Source organism: Pimephales promelas, chromosome 1, assembly GCF_988280905.1.
Source record: "Pimephales promelas chromosome 1, fPimPro1.hap1.1, whole genome shotgun sequence".
Classification (NCBI taxonomy): Eukaryota; Metazoa; Chordata; class Actinopteri; order Cypriniformes; family Leuciscidae; genus Pimephales; species Pimephales promelas.
Genome location: NC_142769.1, coordinates 18,865,781 through 18,893,766, shown reverse-complemented (window position 1 = coordinate 18,893,766; position 27,986 = coordinate 18,865,781). Strand labels below are relative to the sequence as shown.

General features: G+C 39.5%; 1 protein-coding gene across 2 annotated transcripts in view; it reads right to left on the bottom strand.

Moving 5' to 3' along the window:
* Positions 1 to 9,914: 9,914 nt before the first annotated feature.
* The window catches only part of adam19a (ADAM metallopeptidase domain 19a), a 140,360-nt gene continuing 122,288 nt past the window's right edge, over positions 9,915 to 27,986 (bottom strand). For both annotated transcript variants that reach the window (XM_089128555.1, XM_089128557.1), the window contains 6 exons: positions 23,270 to 23,378; positions 21,168 to 21,309; positions 15,787 to 15,883; positions 14,717 to 14,968; positions 14,363 to 14,544; positions 9,915 to 10,430 (listed from right to left, as the gene is read on the bottom strand). In XM_089128555.1, the coding sequence (XP_088984681.1) occupies positions 10,379 to 10,430; positions 14,363 to 14,544; positions 14,717 to 14,968; positions 15,787 to 15,883; positions 21,168 to 21,309; positions 23,270 to 23,378 (834 nt within the window). In that variant the 3' untranslated portion in view covers positions 9,915 to 10,378. The remainder of the gene's footprint in view (positions 10,431 to 14,362; positions 14,545 to 14,716; positions 14,969 to 15,786; positions 15,884 to 21,167; positions 21,310 to 23,269; positions 23,379 to 27,986) is intronic.

Here is a 27,986-nt window from a genome sequence, read left to right as displayed (position 1 = left end):
ATCTGTTCAGTCATCACAGTTTTGTAGGATCCTAACAATAACAGCCAGCAAAAACAGTCTACTTTATGTGAGTGCTGTACATATAAGCAATACATGCACAAATCAGTTTTTTTTGTTTTTGTTGCAAGACCTATTAGTAGGTTAGGTTAATAGATTACAAGTAAAGTTACAATTAAGTTATGTAATCAGAATACTTTTTGCATGGATCTAGTAAAGTAACGATTTCCTTTTAAATTCACAACAAAATATCTGTTACTTTCATATAAGTAACACATTATTTTTATTTTTCCATTTATTGACTGTCACCTCTTCAGTCCCCAAGTTGAGAGAATCGGAAGTGAGATGAATATGCGTTGAGTGGGCTGTGTAAACATGATGTGTATGGGCTCTATGCACGGCAGTATTTCCGGTGAAGGTGTAAGGATGCTCGATAACTTCCGCCGATCGTAGAGTCCAATGCAATACCGAGAATTTATATTGAATTTTATACTCCATGGATATACTAAAGGAACGTTAGTCACAAAAACAGATAAAACAGACACCCCTCGTTGTGTTTATGCTTCTTTTTAAAATTATTAAATAAACATAACTATATATAAAATTACATCTAAACGTATGTACGTTTCGTTTCAAAGACGGGAGGACAGTAAATTTTGAAGACTCTGCCATAGTCCCGTTTTCCTCGGTTTTCCTCCGCTTTAATCTCCACAACCGGAAATGGACGAGCATCCTTACGTCAAATGCGGAACTTATGCGTGCATATAGCCCATTGAGTGCCGAAGTTATGACGTCACTCTGTAGGCCAAAACGCGGAAGTGAGTTAGCATTTTAGCACTCCCGGTTCCCTCGCTCTAACGTCTGTGGGATTTTTGAATGGGTTTTTGCTAAATTGCCTGAAATAAGGTCTGTGGTGAACAAACCCTCTAAATATTTTCACATTTTGATCTATGACATAAAACACCAGTTATAACCTGCTTGTGTTTTTTTTAAACTTTATTGTGTCTGCTTGTGTTTTTTAAAAACTTTATACAGGCTTCAAAATGTATACATTTTGGATTAACTTGTAAAGATTATCTTGATAGACAAAACGTGTAAGGGTCACAACTCTTTGTTAAACACAGATCTCATTTTTTGCGATTTTCCAAAAGTCTATTGGGAAAATGCATAGCTTTTCGATCGAGAGATCCCATGCGCCGCTAGCTTCTGAGTTGCCCTACAAAGTGACGTCATCACTTTTACTCTATTGTAGTTTTAGACTAAATGTGACAATAGCATGGAATAGATTGTAATTGTATAATATGCTAATATGCTATACTTTGTAAGTGTACAGACCGTTTAATAAGAAGATACTTTATGAAGACAGTTCACTTCGTGTATACAAAAAGGAGCCATCTTAGAAAATCTCGATAAGTCAAACCACTAATGTCGTGCTGAGTGATCTGAACTGTATGAAGTTCAGCGAACTTCTGAACTGTATGAACGGCGTTCAGGGATTGACTTATTATCGAGACTATTTTTTAAGATGGCTCCTGTCTGTATACGCGAAGTGAACTGTCTTCATAAAGTATCTTCTTATTAAACGATCTGTACACTTACAAAGTTCTCAATGCTACGTTTTGCATGTATGGACCCTCATTATGTTACTGCGTTAGTGTGGGGCTATTTTGAGCCTTGTTAGTGGTATAAACTAGCGATTTCTTTTTATTTTGTCAATGCCCCCATTACTAGCATTATACGCTAAACAGTTTTTAGAGATAAAACTCTTTACATTCGATTATCATGAAAACAAATCTCAGAGAACGATTGACTAGGTACCGATGTTTTATTAGACCAAAGGTTCATTGTTCGCCGGAGTTCTCCTTTAACTGTTACGTTATCAACATTTATAAAAGTAAAAGCACAAAATATTTCTTAATATTAGCTACTACATGTGTCATTTTACAGTTTTAATTGTTGTAATCATTAAAAATGTAGCAAGCTGAATATCACTTCCTAACATCATCCCAAATAACTCTCTTTTTCCTCTCATGTTCCATACTTGCCCTGTCTCTGCCTGTGGAACCAGCTCATCTTTCTGTCCCTCATCATTACTGGTGGCATATTGCAGCATCACTGTCTGGCACTTCTTCACTGCTGGGTCTGCTGCTAACATTTAACTGTGAGGTGCTGCTGCTGACTGTGCTGCTATAACACAGTCTCATCCCAAGATGTCTTGGGACGTCTTTTGATCATACGTCAACATCCGCCGTTTTAGGGTACCCTTTAACGTCAGTGACACGACGATCCTGGGACGTCATACAACTGACGCTTTACCTTTAACGGGGTAGGTTTAGGTCTGGGGTAGGGTTAGGATCCGATAATGTTATCTAACCGACGTTAAAGGGTACCCTAAAATGGCGGATGTTGACGTATCGTCAAAAGACGTCCCAAGACGTCAGTTATATGATTGCAACATTTAGCGGCTCCAGTATCTAAATTCCGCAATTGTTTTTCTCTCGCTTTCTCAGCCACACCCTTTTCTTTCCATTTTTTACCTGCAGCCACGCTATATTGTTTGTTTGTTTGTTCTATCTAACGTCTTTGCTGTTGGTTTCTTCCTCCGGTTCCACTTCTTCTCGTTACTTGGCTACATGGCCAGTGCAGCTGGCAGCCAACTTAAAGGTGCATTGCTAAGTTTTGGGTTATTAGATTAATTGACATGTAGTTGCAAGAATGTCTCTTGCAGGAACATCAAAATATTCTAATGAGAGTTAACTCACTTATAGTTAGTAGCTACAATGTCTAAACTGTGCCATCACATTTGAAAATGAAATAACACAAATCAAGGGTTTAAACTTCATAATGTTATGTATATGGTCAGGTGGTATTAAGAAATTCCATGTCACACAATATAATTGATTACCCAGTCCCACCCAACGTTCTGCCAACCCATTGGTCACCATCATTGCCAACTACGAGAACCGACAAACGAATCAATCAAACAAACAGGTAACAAAACACAAAGTAACAAAACAATACCTATACACAGAGAACTTATCTAGATACAAACATGTGGGATTAGTAACCTAGGTGACAAACAAGGGGAATTTAGTAGCCTAACTATAGAAATGAGAACTGAACTGAACTGACAGGAAACATGGGGAAATGAACAAAAACACATTACCCTGACACATAATAAACAAAATAAAAACAAATTTAAACGTGGCAAAAAAAAAATTAAGAAAAATTAATTGAAAGTGTCGCAAGCATTTACATTTCTCAATCCCCCCTCATATTTTTATATTTGTAACAGTTTAAATCACATTGACTGCAGAAGCATTTTAGTGTCCTGTTTTAGAGGGAATATGCACTTATATTGAGAGTAGGTGATTCAGTCCTTTTTTCTACAACACTGCTCAATTTCCTCCCCTGACTTAACATCTCCTTTACCTATTCCTGCATAATTAATCACACACCATCACCATCTTCTCCATGAGAAGGATGGACTCGGGGCATGTAGGAGAGTGAGAAACTAAATTTAATTAAAACCAACACAATGCAATGCAATGTAAGAGCACAGCGTGAGAAGTGTCTGCTCAGCAGACTGAATATGGCCACGACAGTGCAGGATTCATTTCAAGTAAAAACAAAAATTGAGGCGGAAAGGCTGCTCGTCAATTTAGAGCGATGAGGGTTTCTGCTGACAACATGGATTCAGTTCCTCCCTTCCCCAAAATGCACCAGCCACAGCTGTCAGTGGAGCTTTATTGGTCCATATGAGGGGGTGATGCAGGTCTGACTGTGTGTAATGAGCTGCAAATCAAACAGAAGGGTTTGCATTTCACTTGCAGTGAGCTACAGTTTCATGCAGGTGGGATCATGAGGTATTACAATCCAGCAGCACTTCACTTGTACTTCTTAATAGCGGAGCTCACCAAGTCACTGACTACAAAGGCTGGCGAAGCCCAACTTAGATGCAGTTCGGACTCTCTGCCCATTCATTTAGATGCTGGTCTTGTTTGTCCGAAATAGCTGCCCAGAGGCGTTGCCAAGAAGTGGCAGGACTTGCCTAAAAGGACTTTGCTATTGTATCAGTAACTTTGCAACTACATGCCAACTTTCTATCCCTAACCCTACCAGTCTACTACTGGCACTCTAATGAGAGTTAGTAGACATGTAGGTGCAACGTTGCTTGTATTCAATAATGTGTTAAAGGGACCATTAAAATAAAGTGAAACCAAAATCTCTGAAAAAACGATGTTTCTTTAAAGCTACAAAGCTGTTCCTCTCAATTCCGATTTCGTTTTAACAACTACGGTGGCCAGTGTAGTCCAAGATTAACATGGCTTTCAGTTCGATCTCGTCCATGAGTGTTAACTCAAACGTAAATGCGAAGATTGAATTAATGGGTATGTCCCTCTTTGGCTAATGTACTTTCAAGATGGAGGGGCAACATGGCGACCGACATTAGAACCCCTCACCCGTATTTATTTTCAATGGCATATTATACACTCACGAGAATACTTTATTGCTTGAACAAAGTAAATATACATTAATGACCACATATATTTTTGAAAGAACTAAGTGTTTTTAGCTAAGAATAAACTAAAAGAGTTACACAGTGTAGCTTTAAAGGTTCTTTACACATAGTAACAGTTCTATTTAGAACTGTGTCTTCCTGAATAACTTTTAATGCTGAAATGGTTCTTTGTGTTAGAGTTTAGGGTTCTTTATTCCCGCCTTTTTGTTTTTCAAATCTGTAACTGTCAAAGCCACCTCATTAGCCTACTGAATTTCTGGAGCTCACTATACACAGACTGTCAACATACTCTCATTGTGTTCAATGTCAATTGTTGGTTATTGATGTTTTCAGCTAACAACTGTTATTAATCATTTTTGATTTGATCTAAATCTACCATGTCAATAAAAAAATAAAAGTACCTTACTGGTACAACGTGCTCTTTAAAAATGTAAAACCCAAATAGAGGCAGCAAGATATAATAAGACTTATATTTCTGAAAATAAATATTATTGAAAAGGTTATTTATAACACCAATAAGGTCCTTGCCCTTTCAAAGCATGGTTCTTTGGAAAAGTGTTCTATTTAGCACCAAAAAGGGTTCTGCTACTGTTACAAGCCGAAGAACCCTAATTTGGTACTGTTTAGAAAAAGAATGTGTTAAATAGTGATACAAATCATTTTAAATATGGTTTTCAAGGCCAAACTCTCTGCTGAAGGTCAGTCAGTTGATAAACATTTTAAGTGGTATTTTATATCAACAAAATCATACATTATACATCATTTTTTCAATTATAAATAAGTGAAATATTCATACAAAATCATCAAACTGCAATATCTGCAAAATAGACTTGGATGATTCACAAAAAAAAAAAGTGATTTAGTAAAAATGACAATGATTTAGTAAAAGTTGTGCTGAGTTTAGGAGAATGCATTGATTGATAAGATACGCCAGCAGTTCATTTACATTACCAGTCCTTTCACAGAAACAGCACATTAATCTTTCTTTATAAAGCCTGTTTAGAAATTATTCGAAGCGCTCCTGAGGCTATGCAGAAGCACGTTTATGGACTAATGTCAGTGCTGAAACATTCCCCTAAATTAGTCTTCAGTGACGGGTTTCCGTTTCCATATCTGTCTAATCAAAGTGTAATCTTGATCTTTGTTCAGGAAACGTCTCGGTTACGTATGTAACCCTCGTTCCCTAAGTAGGGAACGGAGACGTTACGTTGGATGACGGAGAATGGGGGTTTCGCCTAGAAAGCCAATCCTCTTCGAGTATTAAAAAACGAGCCAATGGCAAGGAAATGCCATTCGGAATTTGCATAGCGTATCCCCGCCTCACCTCGTAAAAGGAGGAAGCGGACGCAACCGCAGTATGTCTTCGCTGAGGAGCCGAGACTGAACTACCAAGCGGTACAGCGGAAGTGGCAGGGAGACGTAACGTCTCCGTTCCCTACTCAGGGAACGAGGGTTACATACGTAACTGAGACGTTCCCTTTCGTAGTCACTCCGAGTTACGTCGGATGACAGAGAATGGGGGACCCCCGTGTAATCACGGGCGAGGAGTCCTACTTAGCACAGGAATACCAAGGTACACTGGGGAGCATATCTCAGAGGAAATATGCCACAGTAAGCCTACCTGTAGGGAGGACTTAAGAATACACATATGGCCCAAGGGGGCTTCATATGGCGAACACTGGAGTCACCAACCGAAGGGTGGCTAAAAATTAACTCCAGGGGTGGCAAGGTGGCTTGCCGAGGGAAGACACATGCTCAGAGAGGCTTACAGTGGAAAATACACATGTGTAGGTTACTAGCAGGAACCATGCACACGGAGGCACCTAGCCGCCGCCCAGGCAACAGACACTGGCGCCAGCATCAACAGTGCTGGAGGACTCAGGGCTTCAATAGAAGGCTCAGCTGAGGCAAAATCGCACTTATCCAGTCCGAGTAGTGGACTGGCGAGAAAGCGAAGACACCTGAGCCGGTCCAGTACTGGCCGGTTGAGCGAGTAAAAGAGAGGACACAGGCTCCGCTCGGAGATTATAGAATCTAATGAATGTGTTAGGTGTCGCCCAGCCTGCAGCTCTGCAGATGTCTGCTAGCGAGGCACCATGCGCTAGAGCCCAAGAGGAACCCACACTCCGGGTGGAGTGGGCTGTCACACCAAGGGGGCACGGTCGACCTTGCTGCTGGTAAGCCAAAACGATGGTGTCCACTATCCAGTGAGACAACCTCAGCTTTGAGAGAGCCCTTACCTTCTGGCTCCCACTATAACAGAAAGAGCTGATCTGAGGTCCTGAAACACCGTGTTCTGTCTACATAAGCACGGAGGGCACGTACTGGACAGAGTAGTGCCAAGGCTGGGTCTGCCTCCTCCAGGGGCAGCGCTTGCAGGTTCACCACCTGATCCCGGAAGGCACATATCCAGGCCGGGGTCTCAGGATCACGTGAGAGTAGGCCGGCCCGAACTCCAGGCACGCTTCGTCACAGAGAATGCGTGCAGGTCCCCTACCCTCTTGATGGAGGCCAGTGCAACCAGGAGCGCTGTCTTCATTGACAGGAATTTAATCTCAACTGATTGCAGAGGCTCAAAGGGAGGTCTCTGCAGGGCACTTAAGACCACTGAGAGGTCCCAAGAGGGTACGAGAGGAGGACGAGGAAGATTCAGTCTCCTCGCTCCTCTCAGCAACCTGACGATCAGGTCCTGCTTCCCCAAAGACTTACCATCAAACCGAAGAAACGGTCGGTAACACTTTACGGCAAGGGTACATGAATTAATGTATAAATTAATGCATGAATTATGCATTCATTCATGCATTATTTCTCATGAATCATCAGGAACTAACACAAGTTCAACGTTTTTCATTCATGACTTAATAAATGAACAACACCTTAATTAAAACATTAACTAAGATATGCACATCACCATGAATTATGATTGATTACGCATGATCATGATGTTTTCTTTGTTCTTTGTCTAGGTCAGTGACCTAGTCACCACTTTTTTTAAGGGGCCACACACATGATGAAGTCATTAATAGATTAATGCTTAGTTAATGATGACTATTGGACAGACACAATAATAGACCAATCACAGCTCATAGCACACACATTCTGTAAATCAAATACAGAAGTCATCATTAACTAAGCATTATCTATCAATGACTTCATCATGTGTGTGGCCCCTTAACTAAAGTGGTGACTAGGTCCTTTGAAACACTGATGAACAATGTGCTATTGAAAGGTGGCATAACTGTGAACAAAGAAAACATCATGATCATGCGTAATAAATCATAATTCATGATGATGTGCTCGTCTTAGTTAATGTTTTAATTAAGGTGTTGTTCATTCATGAAGTCATGAATGAAAAACGTTGAAATTGTGTAAGTTCCTGATGATTCATGAGATATTAATGCATGAATGAATGCATAATTCATGCATTAACTTAAACATGAATTCATGATAATTCATGTACCCTTACCGTAAAGTGTTACCAAACGGTCTGTGTCGAGGTAAAATGGAGACATGAAAGTACGCGTCCTTCAGGTCTATCGTTGCAAACCAATCCTGGGGCCGAATGCATTGGAACGCATTCTCCCCCAGCCCTCCACCGGGGGAAGGAGTGGGCCTGCGACCACTCCCTGAAAGAACTGCAAGCCATATCTGAGCTGCCCATTACGGGAGCGCCGCAGCAGGGCTGTGGGGCTAGTACGGGCAGGGGCACCTCCCTGCGACCACCTCCACGGCACGGCCCGGTGCTGCTGGGGCCGGACGGGAGGGGGTGGAAGTCGCAGGAGGGCGCATTCGGCGGCAAACGGACTGAGGCGTCTGAGACGGCGGCTAGTTGGCAGCAGAAAGCCGTAGGGTCAGACAAAAACCACAGTCCACTTCTGGGCGGCCGAGAACTGTTGGGCAGAGTTCTCGACCGCGCCGCCGAAGAGGCCAGCCTGGGATATGGGGAAGTTGAGTAAACTGGTTCCCTCAGCACACATCAACCAGGTTAAGCCAGAAATGTCTGACCACGCCTGTGGACATCACCTGACTCAGGGAGCATGCGGTCACCTTCGTCGCTCGTAGAGCAAAGTCGGTGACGGCAGGCAGCTCAAGGATGAGCCCTGAATCAGCCCTACCCTCCTGCATGTCAATGTACACCAAAAAGGATGGCAATAACACACAGTGAGGTGGCAGCCTGCCCCACAGCTCTATAGGTCCCCGCCACCGGAATAGACAAGAACCTACGGCATTGGAGGGGTGCTTAGGGTTGTCACGCCAGGTGGAGGCACTGTGGGGACACATAAGTGTTGTCACAGAAAACTCCACAGGCGGAAGAGGCCGCTGAGCAGTCGTGAAAGTCAAAGGAGACTTCCACGATCTCATGGCCTCTTCATGCACATTCGGGTAGAAAGGATTTGGGTTCCCCACCCCCAAAAACCAATCATCAGCCTAAAGTGCTCGGGACATGGCAGAATTTTCCACACAAACCCGACACTCGTGGCAGCCTGGGAAGCATAGCTGTGAACTCTGAATCAAACTCGCTATGCTAGCACATCCGAGGACAGCAGCACAGACGAGCCAACTCCAGAGAACTCCAGCTCACCTTGTGATGCGGCGATAAACATGATTTCATCAACTGGGGGAGCGAATGAGAATGCGGGCCCTTTTATTTCATTTTTTTTTTCTGCGGGCAGCCGCGAACTCACTCTGGACCAAAACATAAAAGACGGGTTTAGTCGGTTTAGTTCCAGACCTAACGTCTTAGAGTCGAAGTAACGGCCACCAGTCGAAGTATTATCTCACGTGGAGAAAAATAGTTTGGGTTGTGGTTAAGGGGACTCAATAAGCTCACTCTATTGAGCTCATTGAGTCTCGACCATTATACATTGTGATGGTAACGTTCCCACTTAGAGAACGTGACACACCCACGAGCGCTGTCTGAGCGCGATCAAAGCCCAAACATGTCAAACAGTGCTCGCGCCCATCAGCTGAATCTATCAGAATACCGCACTCAGAAATACACGGGCAGATCGTCTTTGGGGGAGAAACCCCCATTCCCCGTCATCCGATGTAACTCGGAGTGACTACGAAAGGGAACCAGTTTTAGTTGCATGTAGTAGACATGTAGTTGCAAACTTACTTATAGTAAGTAGAATGTCTAAAATGGATCGAAATAAAGTGTTACCCCATTTAGATATACTATAAGATATTTAGATATTAGATATAAGGATGTTGGGAAAACTTGTTTGTCATAATTTTTGCATTATCAATTTTACACCGAATTAACACTTAACCTTTAGTTTCAATTTCTATTATTCAAGAACCCATTCACTGCATTTTTTATTGACCTCATAATATAAAGAATGAGACCTGATGTAAAGTCTACAATAAAGTGAGGACAACCACAACAACATGATATCTTTACTAAAAAGGTATAACATATTTCATGTACCAAACAAAAAATCTCATAAAGACCAATTCAACAAATTAAACAATCAAGGCATTAAAAAACAACAAAACAACATCTTTGGCACTTGACAAATAGATGATAGTCAAAAAAAATGTAAACAAGACAGAGGAATTACATTAAAACGCAACAACACATAAGTACAAAAAAATTGCAAGGTGATAAAATTCGAGTTTTTGGCAATGTAATGGTCTATCCAAAATTTTCTCAGTCTGCATGTTTTCATGCAAAACCGCGTCATCTCTGCCGTTCCCGACTGTATTTTGAACGGCGGTTTGTGAGGCCTCCTCCACGGCTCTAGCACCATGCTCTTCCATCCCTTGTGAGACAGCTCCATATAGTACCAGTTGTCAAGGGTCCTTATTTAGTGCAAATAGGCTGGCTGCAGTCTTTCAAAATGAATCCTGCAAGAGTCATTTTCGGAAAGGGGACGGAACTATGAGTGGTTTGGGTCCTGAAACAGGCCTGAAATAGGGGGAAAAAAAACACTAGTTATAACTAGATCTCTGAGGTTCTGTCAATAGAGGCAATACTCTATACACACACACACAATCTGTAAAACCCCGAATGATATTCAGTGCTTATCTCAGTTTATCTTGTATTTCTCACAAGATCCTTCAATATAAAGACTTTGCACTGTTAATTGAAGGCCTTTCCCAGGTTGACCATCATTTCAAACTAACTATACCTTTCTTTTTTGTGTAAAAATCCTTGATTTAAATATGATACCCTGTTGAGCCTGTCAAAATGAAATGCAATTTTCAGTATACACATTAGATTCCTGAGCTTTCTGAGCTTCCGCGACCACTGGGAAGCTGTGAAAAGATTTATCCTCACAAGCTGCAACTCTGTGAGATCCGGTTGTTCTTAGATTGGAGGTGCATGTAGTGCTGGAGACAAGCAGAACTGAGGCCTGGATGAACGTAGGTGCTGTTATTTCTGAAAATAAGTGCTAGATGGCTGCTTTTGAGAACTTGATATACTCAAGGAGAGAAAAGATGATTTAAAGTTGAAAATTTCGCTGCTTAGGAGATTCCAATGGGGCATGTGTAATTCCCCATAAAACCTACTACTGTATATAAATGAGTAAAAACCCATCGGAACGTTTGATGTGTAGTAAAAATTCAGCGCAGTATATTTAGGAAGGTAGGGAGGTGAAAAGAATCCCATAAAATATCCAAACCGCACGACTCACCCCCCACTGTTCAGTACGCTTATTTGAATCTAACAATGCCTCTGATCCATCTGGTTTGGCAAAGAAAAACAAAGCATCACATAATCAGGATAGACATAGCTCTCACTAATTAGGACTGCTTTTCTTACTGGAGAGTAACTGTTCAATCAACTGCTAACTGCTAATTGTGTCACAATTTACATATTTTGTCAAGAAAATAAGTCACAAATGGTGAGTGGAAAATATATGACGCAGTGAATCATTAATGTAATATATACGCCTACACTTGGTTCATGTACCATACATGCATGCACATCTATGAAACTTAGTATATTGTTTTCATCGACCAGAACAACTTCTGCACTGACATTCATTAGCTCCGCCCAACAGGAAAGTGGTCATTTTTGAATTTTTGAAAAGGAAATTCAGTGAACATATAATACTCTCTAGGGCAGGGATGGGCAAACTGTCCTGAAGGGTAACTATGCGGCAGAGTTTTGTTCCAACCCTGATAAAACTTACTTGCCTGTAGGGTAACTTTCTAGGGCTGTGTCTGAAATCTCATACTCTCTTGAGTAGGTACTTACTTTAAGTCATTACTTTACGACGACCACTAAAAAAGTATGTTCTATATAGTATGAGTGTGCATAGTATGAAGGTCATCTAGACGTACTGTACTACAGTACATCCGCCATGTTGTCATTATCACGTGACCCACCAGCGTCAGTTGCGTCGAGTCACTCCCACCGGAAGAAGTAGGTCATCAGGGTAATTTTTGCCTACTCTTATGACTACCATGAATTTGCACACTTCTTTTGTTACATACTGTTTTTCAACCTATTATATAGTAGGGTGGTATGTGATTTGGATGCAGGGTGCTTGGATCCAGTCACTAAGGGTGGATGCAGCCCAGGAATCCAAACAACATTGATTAGCTGATTCAGGTGAGTTTAATTATGGTTGGAGCAAAACTCTGCAGGACAGTGGCTCTCCAGGAATGAGCTTGCCCATCCCTGTCCAAGGGGGAGTCATGTGAGCGTCAATTTGGTCAACACAATGCCAAGACAACAGGTATGTTTACATGGACTAATTTTGTCAATCCGAATGAATCCAATCTGATTCCAGAGTCTGAAAGCTCTGTTTATATGAGTACTAAACTTTTCAATCCGATTCACATTTTTGGTAACGTGCATTTATGTTTTATGAACAAAACGTAAGCACAGCTACAGTATAATGTCACAGGAGCTACCGTGAGCAAAATAGTTTTTGCCTCTATGACATACCTAGAAAGCTGACAAATATTTTGAAAGTTTTTTTTATCAAATGTTTAATAAATAGTCAGTCTCCGCCAATGTCCAGTTTCTAAGATTTAAGTAAACATAAGCACAGTCACATTCGTAAGAAGTAAAACATAGACTGTAAAAATTAAAACCGTAATTTTTGACTCAAAAAAACAGCAGCTGTGGTTGTCAGAACTTTATTGTTAATAATAATACGGTAGGAACGTTAGTGGTTTTATAGACTTAGCTTAAAATTTACAGCAATAAACCGTCTTTCATTTTCTGAAAATGTTTTACCAACCTTTTAAAAATTGATCATTGTTTTGTACCATTGTAATACACTGACAACCAACAATTATCACAACAACAGTGATGAGAGTTACATGAGCAATTAAAGCTTATCACAACTAGTCGTCCATAAGAAGGTTAAAACCTATATAAAGAAAATGCACCGTGTCATTCACACAAACAGTAAACACCATCATGGTAACGCACATGAAATTAAAAAAATGCAATAAACATCAATTTAACATGATTAAATGTAACATAAATCCCTAATGTACATAACTGATTAGAAAAAAAAAACAAGAAAACTATGAGGAACCATAGTTATTTCAACAAAAATACATCAAATGTGAAGTGTCACACTGGGAATTGTGGCAATTTACGGTTTTTCACTGTAAATTATACAATGAGTTGTTCTTTTTCACTTTCAAAAACTGTAAATTTAACAGTATTTTACAGTAAAATTATATCACAGTTATTTACCGTATATGGTATGGAAACTTTCTGTTAACCAATTATCAGTTTTGCACTGTAGCATTTTTACAGTCTTTTACCATTAATATCACGATTATTTTTAACGGTGATACAAATAGAGCTGTTATTATAAAAGAGCTCTTGTAATCATATGCATCCCAGCACAAGGTATTTTTTAAATCTGATTGAATAATCATATTCAAGTGTCTGCATGCGTAGTTTTTTTTCCAATTGATAGGATTAATTCAGGTCCAGTCCAATCCAATCTGATCCAAATACCGGATCAATCGTATCGACTGCGACAGGGGTGCCAAATCCTACTCCAGGAAATCAAACTGCCTGCAAATTTCAGCTCCAACCCTTATCAAACACAATTGAACCAGCTAAATAAGATCTTTAGGAGCACTTGGTGTGTTGCATCAGGTTTGGAACTGAACTCTGTAGACAGGCAGATCTCCAGGAACAGGATTGTGTTTCAATCCGATTGAGCCATCAATACTGTTTGGATTATTAATACTAATGGATTATTGGGATGCAAACAGATTTGTGATATCCCCGACGGCATTGCCAAGGTGAGGGGTTAAATTAATGACAAAAAAGGGAAAAAGGGAAACTTACTAAGTAAGTAAAGCATTTTTTTCTTGTTCAAGAAGCCATTTTACTTGGATATACGTCATAATAGGAAGGAAAAGTCTATCGCAACTTCTGTTTCATGCCAATTTAAGCCCTTCAAATGTTCTCACCCTCGATAGGGGATTATCACGCTGATCCGCAGGACTTCCGGATTCAGTGATCTTTGTGCACTGCCACTTCCGTTGAATCACCGATCTCGCTGGAGAACTGATGACGGACTACACTAAATTTGTTTATACGGCATCCCTTGTAAATTAGTCTGATTCACTAAAGTGCCGGCTGCAAACAAACATGCTACCTTGATTTATTTTAAAGTTTTAATCCAGTTCTTCCTTATACTCAATTCAGTCGGGAATCCATGAAAACTTACGTAGGGTTGGCGTTGTTGGTTAGATTTACAAAGTGGAACAGAGCAGTGACATATATAGCCCTCGTCTCAGCCATTGTTGAACTGCGTCGGAAGTGGACATGCACAAAGTTGACAAATCCCGGCCATGAAACCCGGAAGTGTGATAATCCCCTATTGAAGAACTTTTGATGTGTTTACTTACCGGAACGCCTTCAAAGGGGGAACGGCAGTGACCTTTCCCACAGGCTTTGGGCCGCTTGTAGGGGGCATCATCACCATGAGCCCCCCACCGGAGGGTTTGGGCTGTGCTCCACGAGCAGGGCTGAGCGGAAGAGGCCTATGCGGGGGAGTGGACGGAGGTCTAGACAGTTGTTCTGATACCATCTGTAGGAGAAATGAAAGAGAAGTGAATAAGAATTTGAGATGTGGTTCTGACAGCGTTTCAATACCAATAACAGGGTTTATAAGCAGAATTTATAAGATGAGATCCTGACCCACTTTGGCTCCCACAGGGATTTTGATCAAACCAAAGATTATGAGGACCCTGAACTCTCACCAGTGGTGTACGTGTAGGGTTGAGGGGCAGAGGCTTCTTGGGAGGACTGAGTTTCTGAGGTGAGGCTACAGATTTGGGTGTGCTGGGTGAGTTGGGCGGCTTGCTGATAGGCGGAGGAGGTCGAGGTCCTTTGACACTGCTCAGGGATGGTGAAGGAGCCGGTCGGAGTGGACGGACAATATTGACTGGCTGAGTACCGTTGGAGGCTGGGTTTGGCCTCAGAGGAAGCACCTCCTTACTGGTATGAGGTAGCTTAATAGGAAAAAAGGAAAGTGACGGGTTATATGATTTGAAAATTTTAATATATTGAATTGTCATTATTAAAACAAAACAAACTCCATCACAAAATATCAAAATGACTGCACAAACGCAATGAACTAATGTCTTGATAGAGGTCACCTGGTTCATTTTCAGCACATATTGCATGTTTATAAGGCTGTTATTTCTAAATAATGCTTTATTATACTTTTCATAATAAACATAGCAAATTTTTTTATTTTTTATTAATACTTTTATTGAGCAATGTGACAGTAAAATATTTGTAATGGTGCTATATATATATATATATATATATATATATATATATATACAATTATTTATTTTTTCACATAAATGATATTCATCAAATAATCCTGAAAACAAAATGTACTTTGTTTTCAACATTGATAATAATAAGTTACTTGAGCACCAAAGCATCATATTAGAATGATTTCTGAAGGATCACATGCCAGTGAAGACTGGAGTAATGATGCTGAAAATTCGTCGATTTGCCATCAAAGGAATAAATTACATTTTTAAAATATATTGAAATAGAAAACAGTTAAATCAAATGTATATTTCACAATATTAGATAGAGTAGTAGATATATTAGTAGATATTTTTACTATTTATTACTATTTATATTGTATTACTATTTTTCGGTGAGCATAAGAGACTTCTTTTAAAAATAAATTATCTTAATAACCCCAAGCTTTTGAATGGTAGTACAGTACATAATAATGTAATAATTATCATTAAAGATTATAAATGAATGTGACCTCATCTATAACATGAAATTAAAATGTCCATACCTTAAGGTTAGCATTTCTGTTGGATGGTCCCACCACCTTCAAATGGAAAGCATGGTTTAAGTGTCCATTCTTCCCCTTTTCGATGGAGTCCTCATGTCTGAGATCACATTTAAATAAATAAATAAATAATAACATAAAATATATACAAATAGTTTATGGAAATATTGAAGGAAATTGATTTAGAACAGTATAGGTATAACAAAAAAAATGTGTTTTCTGTTTACTACAGCACACGATTGACTTTTTTTCAGAATTTAATATTTTTTTTCTCGATATACCATACGTTTCTATGCATGCTATATAAAAATAGATAACGTGTGTATGTTTCTACAGTGACATCAGAAAGCATTCAGACCCCTTGGAGAGTAATAATCAGGATGGACTGAATTATTTATTGCTTTGACACAATATACCAAGTGAACATGTGAATTAGTATGCATGTATGAAAAAAAGAAAAATCAGAAATCGAATATTGGCATTAGTATTCAGGATCTGTGTAGCAGTGTGTGCCGAGTGGCAGTGATGACAGCAAGAGGTGTTCTTAGGTGTGATTCTCTCAGCTTTGCACCTGGATGCTTTCTCATATTTGTCCTTGCAGATCCCCTCAAACTCGGTCAGCTTGTTTCTGAAAGGTTTGACTTTGTCTACATTATTTCTATGACGCCGTTTTAGCTGGGATACTCAAGGACATTATTTGTCCTAAAGCCATTCCAGTATCATCTTTGGCTTTGTGCTCCAGGCCATTCTGACACTGAATGAAGAATCTTTTCTCTTGATAGAGGTTGTGTGCAGGTTTTCTTCAAGGATCACTCTATTTTTGTCTCTATTCCACCTCTGTCATGTTGCCTGCCAATCCTAAAGCCTGTTGCTGGGAAAAACTCCCTCAGCATAATGTTTCACTGCTGCTCTTACTTTAACTCATAGCAGTTGTCAAATATGCTTATGGTGCTTTGTGCTTTTACGCTTTTTTCAATTCTTACAAGCAGTTTATATTTATCAGGTGAATATTACAGTATCAGTTATTAAAATGCCATATTTATCAGGTGAAATTACAGTATCAGTTATTAAAATAAGAATGATGACTCAATCCAAAATTACAAAAGAAAATTTGAATATAAGAAAAAAAAATCCCAACATTGAGTGTGCACAAACAATTATTCTTTCTGAATTTAGATTAGTTCCCAAAATACATAATGAATTGCAATCGTGCCTGTTCCATCCTCAGCTAACATTCAGTATGCCATATTAGAAGCTTAGTAAAAGTTCGGAAGTGTTAGACCTCTGTTTTTTGTTTGTTGAAAAAAAAACAGAAACAGATTTAACAATGTCCATTTAGAGCCGCAGGAGAGATTCTGGAATTTCAAGTCTTAGATGAATTCACTTAAAGGGACAATTCACCCAAAAATGAGAATTCTGTCATCATTTATTCATCCTCATATCCTTTCAAATCATGACTTTCTTTCTTCATTCTGCGGAACGATATTTTAAAAGAAGATATTTTGAAGAATGTTGGTAACTAAACAGTTTTGGTGACCACTGACATGCAGGTTTGGAACAACATGAGGGTGAGTAAACGATGACAGAATTTTCTAAACTAACCCTTTATGTGCAAAATCTTGCTTAACTGAAAACTTTTTTTTTTTCATTGGCAATGTGAGAGTCCAGAGGGAATTCACTGGAACTGAGAAAGTTCAGATGAGCGGGATGTGCTGGGAATCGCTCCATGCCAAGCAAAACACTGACTAGAAGAAAGCATACTGAACCTAATGTGAATAACTCTGTTTTTAACATCTGGTAAGGGGGAAATTCAGATTGAAATATCCACAGTTATCTCACTACAGTAAATATGAAGAGAGGTCACATAATTAGAATTCAAAGGATGCTTGACAGCTGAACTAATCACAGATTTTTAGCTGGCTGAGATGAAAGACAGAGTTCTAGCACTGCCTCTGTAAAACAGCTACTGTTATAAGCAGGTCACAAAACAATCGTTTGAAAGCAATTTGTGTCCATGAAATATATTTGAAACAGACTCGTAGTGTTTAAAATTAATAAAAAAAAAATAAAATAAAAAAAAGGAAAAAAGCAACAACAAAAACAGGGAGAACCATTAAGGAAATATTATATAATTATATAATATAATATTATATAATTCATGAATAGAAGGGGGTTCTTGTCTTCAATAGCGCAGAAATACATGACCACCGTATTCAGAACAAGAAAAAAAAATATTTATATAAAGCAAGAAATTCTCTTCAAAGTGGATTTGGCATTTTGGTTTGAGAGAAGAAATGCGTTAAGGATCAAAGAAAGATGGACCAATTCACATTTTCCCCCAAATGTATAATCTAACAAGTCAGTGGTATGAGCAGCTTCTTGAACAGAGGAATTTAGATATTGGATATAGGAATGATGAGGACATTCTTGAAAAACCAATATCTGCTGAAGAAATATGACTTCTTTTATAATGGCATTAATCAGCTGAAGAGTGGCAAAGCCTCAGGAATGGATGGTTTTCCAACTGAATGTTGAACTGCATATCCAGAAAAGAACTTCAATCATAAAAACCATGACATCTATATTGCTTAAAAAGAAGATTCCCTAAAGTATGATTTCTATCAGAGAGGATGGAAAGTGTTTTGATCCCATTTCCCATCAACATCAGCTTGAGAGCCCATTTATACTGACCCCAAAGTAAAGGCAAAGTACATTCCATATAATTTTATATTTTCTACTACGTTCTAATTTTGTAGTTAAAATCACTGTGTTCATTCTAAATATTCTTTTAAATGTCTATTTCCGTCATCCAAGCGAATGATTTATTTGGGCATAACATCAATAGCTGATCTAAAAAAAGCAATTCAAGTCTTGCTTCAATCAAAGCAAAACATGATTTAAATGTATCCGGAGGAATGTGCCTGCTCACCCGAAGTGAGTTATTCATCTGGAAAAAATACATTTTGACATTAGATATTGTAGCAGCCCCACAAGTGGAGGCAGTTCCCTTTCGAAAGGGAACTCGCACTGTGTCAAATGACACTTTAGGGAACGCCTCAGGTAAGACAGGTGTCTGAAATCACTATCAAATCATGGCAAATCACATTGACTGGCAACAGTCCGTGAATCGTTAACGTGAATGATTAAAGTGTGACCTGCTAGTATATAAGAGCGCCTTGCAAACATGACAAATCTCCTTATTGTCTGATATGAAGGGACTGTTTGCACTGGGCAGGCCCCGAAGCATGGCAAGGAGATGCGGCCTCTTGAGTCTTGTCAGATGGTCGTAGGCCTCTCGTGAGGTCTCCCAGTTAGATCACCCCCTAGGCCTTCGCAGTCCTCCTCAGTGTTTTGAAACACAAACACTGGGTAGATCCATGGATCGAGTAGGGAAATTCCCCTCGCTGGTAAGTGTTGGAAACACTTGGTGAGTCATACTCTAGGGGATATCCCGTCTCTGAGATCTGGGACCAGTGGTTCACTGCCAGCTTCGCAGTCCCTCAGGTTGGATGCCTTACCTAAAGGCAAGTGTCCAGAGGCTTTGTCTTTGAATAGACAGGAAGTGGCCAGACTAAGTGTCTATGTAACTGACGGCAGGTCAGGCCGTCCTGGTGGAATTTCGGGGTGAGTATGTTCCCCTGAATAGTGATTGGCTGGGGTTCCTTCGAGTTCCCTAGCCACATTCCCTAGAAGGGACCCCTTCTAATTTAAGTTGTGGTCCTAGGCCTTTGAGCAAGCCCAGGTAGGCCTTTCATTTAACTATGTTTATGGAGATTTTCCTGTGATGCATATAGATTGGGCTATGGAATGCGGTCACTGACAGCCCAGAGTGAGGGTGAGTGGTTGTAGCGTTTCATTTGAATTTGCTGGTTCGGACAGTTGTCACTGCCTTTGGCCATGCACTCCCCTTAGCATGGCGGTGTGGGTATATCGTTCCCCAAAGCGTCATTGGACGCAGTGCGAGTACCCTTTCGAAAGGAAACGTCTCAGTTTACGACTGTAACCAATATTCCCTGAGAACAGGGAACGAGACACTGCGTCTCCTTGCCATGCCTCGGGACCTGCCAACCAAACAGCCCCTTCAGACGATAAGGTGATTTGTCATGTTTGCAAGGTGCCCTTTTATACTAGCAGGTCGCATGTTAATCATTCACGTTAATGATTCACGGGCTGTCACCGATCAATGTGATTGCCGTGATTTGATAGTGATTTCAGACACTTGTCACGCCTGAGACGTTCCCCAATGCGTCATTTGACGCAGTGTCTTGTTCCCTGTTCTCACATAGGTTACAGTCGTAACATGAGAGGGTTTTTTTTTATTCAAGAGAAATATCCTTGAATAAGATGAATGAGCTTGAAGAAGGAATATGAGAATATGTTGTTATCGCTTTTATTTCTAGTAATCAAATAAATAAAAACTCTAGAAATCAGTCACTCCACAAATCTGCATGAATAAGATAATACTGTGCTGAATTACACAGCATGCCATAGGTGGTACTAGTCAATGCAATCAAAATTGCTCACTTCGGTTCAGTTATTCTCTCACTCACTGCGTGAATTCAATGGGTCCCTCCTGGAACCAAATACCCAATTTATCTAAACTGCCAGTTTCAGGATGAATGGCTCAAAACTTTTTCCATCTGATGACATCGAAGGCCACCATTAGCAACCTTGAATGCCCAGGCATGTTTTTTTATGGATGCAATTTCAAATAACTAAATTCTTTTAAACCTTGAAAGACATTTTGGGGGGTTTTGCTCTACTGTGCGGTACAAACACAAACAGATTTATCTTTCTAAAATCATGTCCAATCAAATACATTTGCATAATGGGACTAAACAATTCTAAACAAATCAAAATAAATAGTACATATTTGAGCTTGATACAGGGTCTGCTATGCTGTATATATATATATATATATATATATTTATGTATATACTGTATATACTGTATATATATACTGTATATGAAGAGTTCAGATGCAAAAGCCTCTAAATGCCATTTGAAATTTTCTTCTTTAATGATGATTTTTATCAAACTTGTATATTTAAGTTCAGTAATTTCACTTAAATAACAATTAATAGGTAATTATCATTGTCATTTAAGTGAAATCACTGAACTTAAATATACAAGCTTGATAAAAATTATCATTCTAGAAGAAAAATTCAAATGGCACTCTTATATATATATAATAGCTTTCTGCTATTAATCCATTTGGTAATTACACTATAAGTGTGGTGGTTTAAGTGTAAATGGATATGCATACTTGGTAAATGCACTGTATAAGTGTGTGTGTGTGTGTGTGTGTGTGTGTGTGTGTGTGTGTGTGTGTGTGTGTGTGTGTGTGTGTGTGCGTGTGTGTGTGTGTGTTTCAACAGTAATACCTGCTGGCTTTGCTCTTCTCTCTCTGTGTTCTCCACTTGTGGTAGTAGGAGCTTTTTATCCTGATGCAGTAGAAGGCAATAAGTACAGCAGGGAGAAGCACTAGAAAAGCAAAGAGTAGCCCAACAACCAATCCCATCTGACCTGAGGACAGATATAGAACATACAACGACTGTTAGACAACAGTCAACAGGAAACACTATGAAAAGTGCTTGCCAGAAATCTGCCACTCTGAATAATAGATCTTATGTGCACTGCATTTACTCTGTACTATAATAATTTATATGGCTATGGCTATTTATATGGCATACTACTGTCTCTAGTATACTATCAGCAGGCCTTTAACGCAGCATCTAGCAGATGCATTGGTGGTGGTTGAGGAGATCCCCCTTTCCGTTTAAAAAAGTGCTATATAAATGTAATGAATTATTATTTTATTATCGTAGCATATGAATAGAATAACCAAATGACTTACTGCATTTCTCAAATGTGCAGCACACAACCAGTAAATAATCTCTTCCGCAATGAAATGCAATTTGGTGAAATATTATTACAATTTAAAATAGCAGTTGTCTATTTCAATACACAGCATGTTCAAGTCCCCCTGTGGTGAAAATCAAACTTTAATGTTGTTTATATGTCTATGTGGTGTTTTTAATATGCTTTAAGACAAGCCATGTGCAAATTCATAAGTCAACACCATTGCTGAGTATTTTCTCCTTAAAACTGCAGTGAACCAAACACAGTCTTAAAAAACAAAATAGTGGTGTTTCTGATGTCACAAATTACCCTGTAACCAATCACGTCAACGTGTGATAAACGAGTGGATCTCTGAACTGGTGTGAGTGGGTGGAGGCGAGCTAATTTGCATTTTCATGGAATGCGTATACTAAACGAGGCAAGGGTGTGTAGAGTTATAAATTAAATAGATGGATCTTTATAAAGTTACAAAAGTTATTCAGTCAAAATCAGTGAGTGGCTACTTTGATCTATGTTGTTTGGTTAAGATTAAAATACAGCAGAAGGCAGGTTCATTAGACTGCTGTCCTTTTAAGACCGAATGCACGGATCATACTGTTACGCATATTACTTAACTGTCTATGATCACTGAAGATTTAACCATTCATTCAAGCGCAAGACATGAAGGAATTCAATTCAGCATTCAAATTCGAAGAGGTTTTCTGAGGGCGCCCTTTTTGATTGTTTGCATTCATGAAAATTTTTGACCTGCAAACATCCTGTAATGATGTAGTGAACCACTCGGTAAACATAAATCATGTAGCGGTTCATGTTTTACTTACATATAAGATTTAGTTGCATGTGTTCTACGTGAATGATCCGGGAAGATCTCTCTCTCTCTCTACTATAATTTACTATACTATACTATAATTTGTTACTATAATTTGTTTATTATTCCACTAATTAGATACATTTATTTTATAGACAGTCTTCTCTTTTATCCCCATTATACTCTCTGTTGTCTTTGTTTCATTGTCTGGACACAAACACTACACACATGCTGCGGGGTACCGGTTGTTGTATCGGGGCATTTAAATGAGTACGAGTACACGAGTGCAGTATCAGGCCCGATACCAATACTGGTATCGGTAAATCTCTAATATCTTTGCTTAATAAAAGATTAGAATATTAGAAGGTTAATTTCTTTTTTTTAAAGTTTTAATGGCTCCAAACTTTTGAACACTTGTGGGATATGTGATAGCATTACTACTGATTGAAATATTTAGCATATGTTACAAATCCTGTTTCAAATCCTCTTTTTTAAAGGAAGAGTAGGCAGTGTAGCAGATACAGTCATACACTAAACGAAATGAGTAAGGCATTCAGAAATTCTCAAAAGCTCTTGAAATGTTTCAACACAGCAAAGATATCATTGTCCTAAGTTCTGGGAAGAAAAGCTGGACTGTAGAGATTAATGATCATGGTGACATCTGATAAGAGGTGTGAGGAAGAAAGGGAGAGTGAGAAAGAGGGAGAAAGCGCCCGAGTGATACAATCTCAGATAAATCTATCTATGAGATGGATTAAAGAATAGAAGAGAAATAAGGAGAGGCACATGTGCACTGAAAGCTGAAGGTGAACTCACTGTCATACTGCACAGGTCCACTGTCCACACTTCCCCCGAGTCCTGGTTTCTCACAGAAGGGGGGAGCCCATCCACGGTTACAGTGGCAGTTCCCATTGCTGTTACACAACTGCATGCAAAACAAAATGACACAGGAATTAGGGCGAATGGGAATTTCTATCTGAAAGGTTTGGTTGTAACTTTGAAACGCCTTTTTTAAAGGTAAATTGTGTCGTTTCTGCAACACTAGTGGCACCTAGCGGATTTTAAAAAATAAATCACATTTTTAAACGACCTTGCAAACACCCATTTTGTACGTCGTGCCTCCCACAACTAAAAAATCTCAAACAGCTCCCATGGGTGAAGAGAAGGCATGTCTCAACAGGTAAAGTTAGGCTACTTCTAAAGGTCAGATGTAGCCTATTAGGAATACTAATAGAGCAAACATTAGTGTCTTGCTACAACATACTGTATTAGCAACAGGCTGTCATGTTCCGTTTTCATCGATTCTTAGTTTGTATCGGTTTCATGTGTTCTGTTCCTGTTTACCATGTTACGGATCTTTATTTGTTGTCATGGTGACTAATTAAACACCTGGTTTGTCATTAAGTCCTGTGTATTTAAAGGGGTCATGCCATGTTTTTTTTTATTACTTATGTTAATTGAAAAAATACACTCTCATTCTGACCCTCTATCAGAAATGATCCATTATAAGGGGCAGCTGTTTTAAGGCTAGTCACCAAATGGCCACTATTATAATTGCCCAACGTCACTGCATAGGAAACAACCCTAACAGTTGACAATTTTGTCACATTCTTCATAGATAAAACAACCACCATCAGTGGACAGTTTACCAATCCACAAACTGACACACACATTTTACCAGCTAAAGCACACATTCTACCCTCCTGCTCTCTACTTCCAGAGGCAGAATTCTTCAAACTCCTCCTTTCCAATTGGGTTACACTTTATTTTGATACTCACTTTAGACGTATAAGTATCTTTTCAACTACATGTCAACTAACTCTCATTAGAGAATTAGTATATTATCGTAGACTGTCAGAAGACTGTTAGGTTATGGTTAGGTGTTAGGCTTTGGGTTAGGAGAATACGTTTACTTGTAGTCGCCAAGTTACTTATAATCACTTGAATGTCTGTTGGGGGACCGACAAAATAAAGTGTTAGCAGATATTAAAGGGTTAGTTCACCCAAAAATGAAAATTCTGTCAGTATTTACTCACCCTCATGTTGTTCCGTAAGACCCGTAAGACCTTCGTTCATCTTCGGAACACAAATTAAGATATTTAAGATATTAAGATCGCTCCTGCATACAGTCCATAGGCTTCTTAGGCTAGTGACAAATGGTCAAAAAGTGCTTTAGTTTTTGAGATACCCCTACCGGAGGTAGAACTAAACCCAACAATGTTTTTCCTCATCTCTAAGGTCTCCCATATATGAAATGGATTCTTGGCTCAAAATATTTTACTGTTAAGATTGTTAAATTAACAGATATTGTTATACACCCAAAAACCAAAAAAGGACTAAAATATAGCCTTTCCGTATAGGGGTTAAGGCATATAAACTAGTGCAGATCAATCACACAAGCTCTGAGAGCTTTGAAACTTGGCATGTTTGTTGTCAGGAAGTTGCTTTAACTACTAGAAAAGACTGGATGTGAATATCTTGATGTATGGAATAAATAGAGACATATAAACACATACCTAAAATAAGCGGACAAGCACAAATTGAACATCTGTGCAAAATGTTTTCATTTACTTTGTGGTTGCTTTGCCAGAGATTGTCATAGAAACACATATGATGGCTTATTGGAAAGGTGGGGTTGTGCTGAATCCAGCAATACCAAATATGTAAATATAGCATGACAATTCAGGGTGTTTTGTCACTAAATTGATGAGGTGTCTAAAATTAAAGAAAATGGAACACTGAAATAGTTTAGTCCAAAGCCCATTATCAGTGGTGAAGAATGTTGAGAAATTCAAATATAAGATGGATTTAATAATTAAACATTTCATATGGCACCTTGTTCTATGGAAACAAAGATTGAAATCGAAAGATAACACCTTACCATAGCACAAACAGGAGACTAGGAGTTAGGATTACAGTTTGACCTTAATGGGCCTTTTAATACAACTATAACTTAACTTCACACAATACAAATTAAATTACTGTCTTAAATCAAACAAATGGCAATCTAACATAACAAACACTCTGAGGGGGAATGAGCCCTCTCTTCTCAGGCTGTTTTTTTTCTAGCAGCAACCATTTGGAACATGAACTGCTTTTGGTAGCCATTCTGAGGTCAGCCCCCAATTATGTTACAACTGCAACACACCACTGTCACTCATTCACATTGCCATCAGTGACAAAGTGGGTCATATTTGGACAGTCTGGGAAAGGGCAAGAGCTAGAATTTGGTGGCATCATTGCACCGTTGTCTTCTGTCTTTACAGTAGAGGTGGGTAATCTCTAACTTCTTTAGGTGCTGGTGCCGCTGGAACATCACAGGTTCAATGCACCCATCTTCTCTGAGCCTCCATTCTCTTACAACCATGTTCCAGAGAAGAGGTTTGGCCATGTGCCTGTGACGCCACACTGCTGTTTGATACAAGGCTCTCAGCACATTCTGTTGAGGGTAGATTTGCTGCTGACAAATCTGTGGTAGATGCTAGTGTGTACATCAGCTTATCCAAGTTGGTGCAAGGATGCCCATCACCCTTTTTCTTTTGGCCATACAGGAGGAGAGCATACCTTCTTTCCACAGGCAATGCATCGTCCAGGCTTATCCAAATTTGGTAATTTCCTGTAATTCACAAAGATGGATCTTCAGTCTTGTGAGGGCAATGGCCTTCCCAATTCTCTACAAGCTTGTGGTGTCACAATCCATGAGTTCTGAGCTATCAAACAGATAGGGAATCTTTCCTTGTGCCATGTCCAGAGTGCATACAAACTGCTGAGGATCCAAACATCCCAGTACATCTGTACATCTAGTATATCTGCATCATCACATTTGACAATTAGGAGAGAATGTGACTGTGCAAGGCATATTGCATGTAACACCATCCTGGTCACACGGTCACAGGTCACTCCTGGTCACTGTAAAGATCTAAAATGAAAAAAAATGGACAAAATGCACCTGAAAAGTTTATCTTCATTCATATCCAACGTGTTTAATGTGGTGAGGGACCTCTGTGGAACCCGTGCTAGGCATTTATCTGCTGTGGAGACTTGTACTCTTTGTAACACAACAATACACTTCCCATCCAGGGGTGCGTTTCCCGTACAACGACGTAGTTCGCTGCTTCACAACCATAGTACGATGCATCGTTGGAAAAATCAACTAGCTAGTTACGACTGTTTCCCGAAACCCACTGTCGCAAAGTATCGTTCAACCACGTTGGTTTCGCACATGGTGGAGTAATAACTACTTTTAATGAAACTGTTTGAGATCCAATTAACGCTAGATTTGTTTTATATAAATTACAGACATGTCATCTGAAGACTACTTCTAATTGTTCTCAGTTGTTTTGCTTTATTACCAGACTCAATATTTGGCTCGTTCATACATAGTAGAGCACGTTTGCACATGCGCACTCTTCAAACACGGTACTTCAAATCTTTTGACAAACTAAAAGACGTAAATTCCATTTGTATGTATGTTGAATAAAAGGCACCGGTTGTACTGAATGTCAGCTTGCTTATTTTGCTCAAGATAAGGATTTATTACCTCCAAATGTCACACAATATACAGAAACGATGCCTCTAACCACAGGTCGAGAGCTGTCGTTCAAACCACACAACTTTGCGATGCTGTTTGCGAATGTTCATTGGAACGATGGTTTCGGGAAACACCGACTCGTTGAACTATGCTGATAACGACGGAACTTGCGACCATAGTTGGCTAACGAAGCTTTCGGGAAACGCACCCCTGGGTGTCTTCATTTTGGTCAAAGTTGTCGATGGCTGCATCAACAATTCCATGTTAAGTGACTCCAATGAGGCCAGTTGGGATGTAGACACCCCTCTCTGTCCTTGATATCTGGCCTGCTGCAACAGATGTGAGGAAGTGTCTAAGCTCTGTATAGGAAACACAGTGCGCTATTGCACTGAGCCTATTGACGAGTGTCTTACTACCAAACTCATGATGTATCAAAATGGCAAGTCCCAGTGTGATTGCCGTATGGATGTGACAGCTCTGTCCAATGAATTCATGATAGATTGCAATACCACACAGATTGTACTTTGAAGCTGGGTCATCATCATGTTTGGCAATCTCTGTGGGCATGTGAATCACCAGTTGACAAAGTCATAAAGGATGTTGGGTACATACTTGCTACATTGGATTGACATATGATTGACTGTCATGCTTTACCTGCTCCATGCTTTTCCTCAATATGTCTGCAGCCCTGTGTAATATTTGATCTGAGCAGATCAGATCTGACTGTCCTGGGCGTGGAACACAAGTCTGTCTTTGTAATGCTGTATCAGATTTTCCTTTAGTTTCCAGGATCTATATTTATTGTGTTGAACTATGGACACACCTTCCTCAGAAATGGTCTTCAGTAGTCATAGCTATCAGTCAAAGAGTTGAGAGTCCTCACTTTGGACAATACTGTTTTATCAATGTGTTCAGTGAGCTTTATAAAGGCTTTGCCGTAGACATTGGTCTGCTTTTATGATTCTTTTCTTCGTCTGGCAGCTGCTACATTTCGTTCAGAGA